General features: G+C 39.0%; 1 protein-coding gene across 1 annotated transcript; it reads left to right on the top strand.

Annotated features, from left to right (window-relative positions):
- The first annotated feature begins 536 nt into the window (after positions 1–536).
- gchfr (GTP cyclohydrolase I feedback regulator) lies at positions 537–2826 on the top strand. Its single transcript, XM_014009498.1, has 3 exons — positions 537–823; positions 1751–1845; positions 2354–2826. The coding sequence occupies exons 1-3, from the start codon at positions 788–790 to the stop codon at positions 2481–2483; spliced, it is 261 nt and encodes an 86-aa protein (XP_013864952.1). The 5' UTR covers positions 537–787; the 3' UTR covers positions 2484–2826.
- Positions 2827–3644: the final 818 nt, after the last annotated feature.

The following is a 3644-nucleotide window of genomic DNA, read 5'->3' as shown; positions in this document are numbered from 1 at the left end:
TATTTCTGTATTTATTCCACATTTAGTCTGTAGTACAAATTTATGAGGACATGTTAAAACACTGTTTCTATGCAGGAAACACCAYGTAGAGCTCAGTTATTACTTGTTAGCAGTGCTCATGGCAATGAGACAAAGAAYGTGACATTMCTATGAAAGTGGTGAAAYATCAAAGTTAATTACTACCAGCCCTTTGAGGGCCACCGATCACTTCCGCCGTTTCTGTAGGTAAACAAACGCACGTGGTTGGCACCGGTCACTTACAATTTTTAATTTAGAGACACACGACACAATTACAAAAAAAAAATCCTGATTTTTTTTTTTTTACTTCATACTCCTTTTCAAACAGAAGGCCTTGTAAGCTGGATACAGTTTTTATTGTTTTATGTCTGTTTTGAAATTTACTCCATTTCTATTTATTCTCAAAATTAAAAAACTAAATTACCAGAGCAAAGTTMAATTTTACTGTGATGGAGAAGTGAAACTGCACTGCCAAAAYTGAGTTCAAAMCCGATAKTAAAAAGAAAAGAAAAAAAAMMCATTTGCTTTGGCCTGAAACATTAGCCAACATTTCTCATGTAAACAAACCCGTGGTGTAATCTGTGCGCAGCGCCTGTGAGAGGACGACGCTGATTGGTTGGCGGAGGTGGGCGTTTCCGCATTCCGCAGAGAGCTGACGGCCGGAGCGGCGCAGGTTCCAGGAGGTGGAGAGGCAGTGGCGTCTGTGAAGAGAGAGAGCCTCTTGAGTCATTCCCAGGGGGAGTCGACGGTCTGAAGCCAGGAAGCAGGGATGCCTTACATGCTCATCAGTACGCAGATCCGACTGGTGTGTATATTGTGTTTAAATTACTCCATCATGTTTATTTAGCTTCTTTATTATTTTTTTGCAACAGGATCCTCCTTTTCAAAATTCTGCATGTTAATTAAAACACAAAGCTGAAAACTAAAAGAGCATTTTATTAGATTTTATTCTCCCTAAAATAAAAACACATTTTGCCGGTCTCTCTTCTTTTGTTTCTTGTGTTCATTTTCTTGTCTTCACTACAGGAGCAACCTAATTCTATAACACTGGAGTATTAGATGATCTATTTTTAGTCTGTCCAGATATTAGAGGTCATTATCCTGCCACAGGGCTGCAGGTGTAGTCTGGCTGCACAGATAACAGACTATGTTGACCATCGATCAAGTCTTTGTGCTAAAAGGGGACATATGAAAAATCCACTTTTTTTAGCCGTTAGATGCATTTTCTTTGTATTTGGAGTCTCTATGAGTGCAGAAAAGTTTTAGTTTCTCTGTAGCGCAGTTATCTTTATATTGTTATTTTTCAACTCGTTAAGTTTTTTCTATTTTCTATGAAGTTTTCTGAACTATTATATTGCAAAGGAACATCTAAATAAGGTCTACAGTTTGGTGGTCTTCAATCTCCTCTGGCTCTGGGTCAGACTCTGGCTCCAACATGTAAGGCTGGATTAAGTCTTCAGTTGTTGGCATCTACATGTTAATTTGTGAATAAAAAGTTTGAGACACGTTAACTCTCTATCAAACTAGAATGGAAGCTAGAGAGGGGCACACTTCAGAAAAGGGGTGAAAGTGGGGCTTGTGGAGTTACAATAAGATTTCAGATCAAATCATTCCAGTTCCACTTCATATAGACCCCAACTGAATGATTTATATGATAAAAAGAAGGATTTAAAAGAACAGTATGTCTCCTTTACCCATTGTGTTGTGATATTTTTTAACCTTTGCCTTTCAGGAAACTGGTCCAACTAATGTAGGAGATGAATCTTCAGATCCAGCTGTCATGAATTACCTGGGAGCGAGAAAAGCAACCATGCTGGGAAACAACTTGTGAGTGTTGAAAGTTAGACAAATCATGGCGGTTTGTGGGAAAGTTCACACTGCAGATAAATTTAAATGTGCACAATCACAAAACTCCATCATCATCATCATCACAAACAGGAGAAACTGAACTGTGATAACAGAGTGCTGCACAGGCAGATTTAAGCAGGTGTGATTTACATGTGGAAACCGTTCTACATTTTGACAGTTAAAAACTGGCATTTCTTTAATTCTGGCACATGAAATGTACGTTTCGACCAACGGAGCTGAGAATAAATCAATTTGGACGGGGGGTTATGTGGTGGAGGAAACCCTCAGATTTACAATAACCCATTCAAGGTGATGGAACACAGATCAGGGACGTATTGTTGTTGGCAACCGGACTTAAATCCTGCCGGGAAATGAACCAAGGTGTGGAAGGAAATGAGCGAGCACCAGAACAATTTTACGGCGAGCAGAGTTTACTGAAATCCCATGTCTGTGGAACGCAGAGTGACTCTGTATACGCTTCTTTTAGTTCCGAGTACCATGTGGACGAGCCGCCTCGCGTGGTGCTGGACAAGCTGGAGAGGATCGGCTTCCGTGTGCTGACRATGACCGGGGTGGGCCAGACGCTGGTGTGGTGTCTCCACAAAGACAAGGAGTGACTGAACGTAAAGCAACAGCATCAAAATAACRTCTGTCTTTAAAAGAAGAAATGATTTTTGCAGGAAACGTTTGATTTTTGTTTTTAACTTGTTTGGAAACTTTTAGCTCTTTAATATTTATGGTTTAAGATTTCACAATAAATAGGATTCAGGCTGCCAAATTCAAAAGTTATAAAACCCACACATCTTTTAAGACCCTTTGTTTACAGCTGGTGTGTAAAGTTTTGTTTACATAGGTTTGTACCTAAACGTCTTTGTAAAGTTATGTTGTCAAAAATGCAAAATTTTGGAATTTTTTTTCCTTTCGCAACAGAAAACATAAAAAAATTTAAATACATTTAAATATGTGTACTCTTTTATTAGTACTCAATCAGATGTGCAAATATAAAACTTAAGAACTGGTGCAATATGATGTTGATATTTATGGCACCTTACAAGAATGCAGGATCAGTTAGGGATGATTTTCCTTAATTTGAGCAGATAATTTATGACACTGGCCCACAGACATAACACTTTGATATTATACTTAGTAGTGTTGTAGTACTCAAGTCCRGTCTCAAAACCACAGTTTGAGGGTTTCGGTCATGTCTTGGACCCACATATGCACTCTGTCTCGGACACCGAAGACTTGAGATTTTATTTCAAGACCAATCAAGACCGCAACTGTGGAAATWTCAGAATAATGTCCAATTTATTTGCTAACATMTTTGATTTTACTGGAYGTAAAATGTTCTGATTCAAATCRAAGCKTGACTCATTGATAATTATGTATTTTTGTTACCGCTGTCACCCATCCCCACTCCCTTTCACTCGCACGCGGCACTCCCAAGAAAGTGAGCAGTTGTTGTCTGGGAGCGGGAGAAGATTTCTGAAAAATCTTCAGTAATAGAATTCGGCTACATGAATCATAAAGAATATATTTGTAAAACAATATCCAGGAGAAAGCATACAGACTTGTAAATGCTGCAGGGCTTCGCTTTCAGAGATGGTGGCGACTACATCAAACTTTTATCATGACTTAGAAAAGAAGCACAAAAAARGRAARSYWMMMYKSCCSGSCMAAAAAAAAGTGCCCTTCTGGATTTAACTGAGGTCTATGATCTGATCTGGGKTTACTGCAGGTGGTCAGGYCTAGGTTCAGCAACAGTCTGTGCWCAAAGA

This window comes from Austrofundulus limnaeus, unplaced genomic scaffold (assembly GCF_001266775.1).
Source record: "Austrofundulus limnaeus strain Quisiro unplaced genomic scaffold, Austrofundulus_limnaeus-1.0 Scaffold2, whole genome shotgun sequence".
In the NCBI taxonomy this organism is placed as follows: Eukaryota; Metazoa; Chordata; class Actinopteri; order Cyprinodontiformes; family Rivulidae; genus Austrofundulus; species Austrofundulus limnaeus.
The sequence above is the reverse complement of the archived record's forward strand: the minus strand, read 5'-3'. Positions and strand labels throughout refer to the sequence as shown.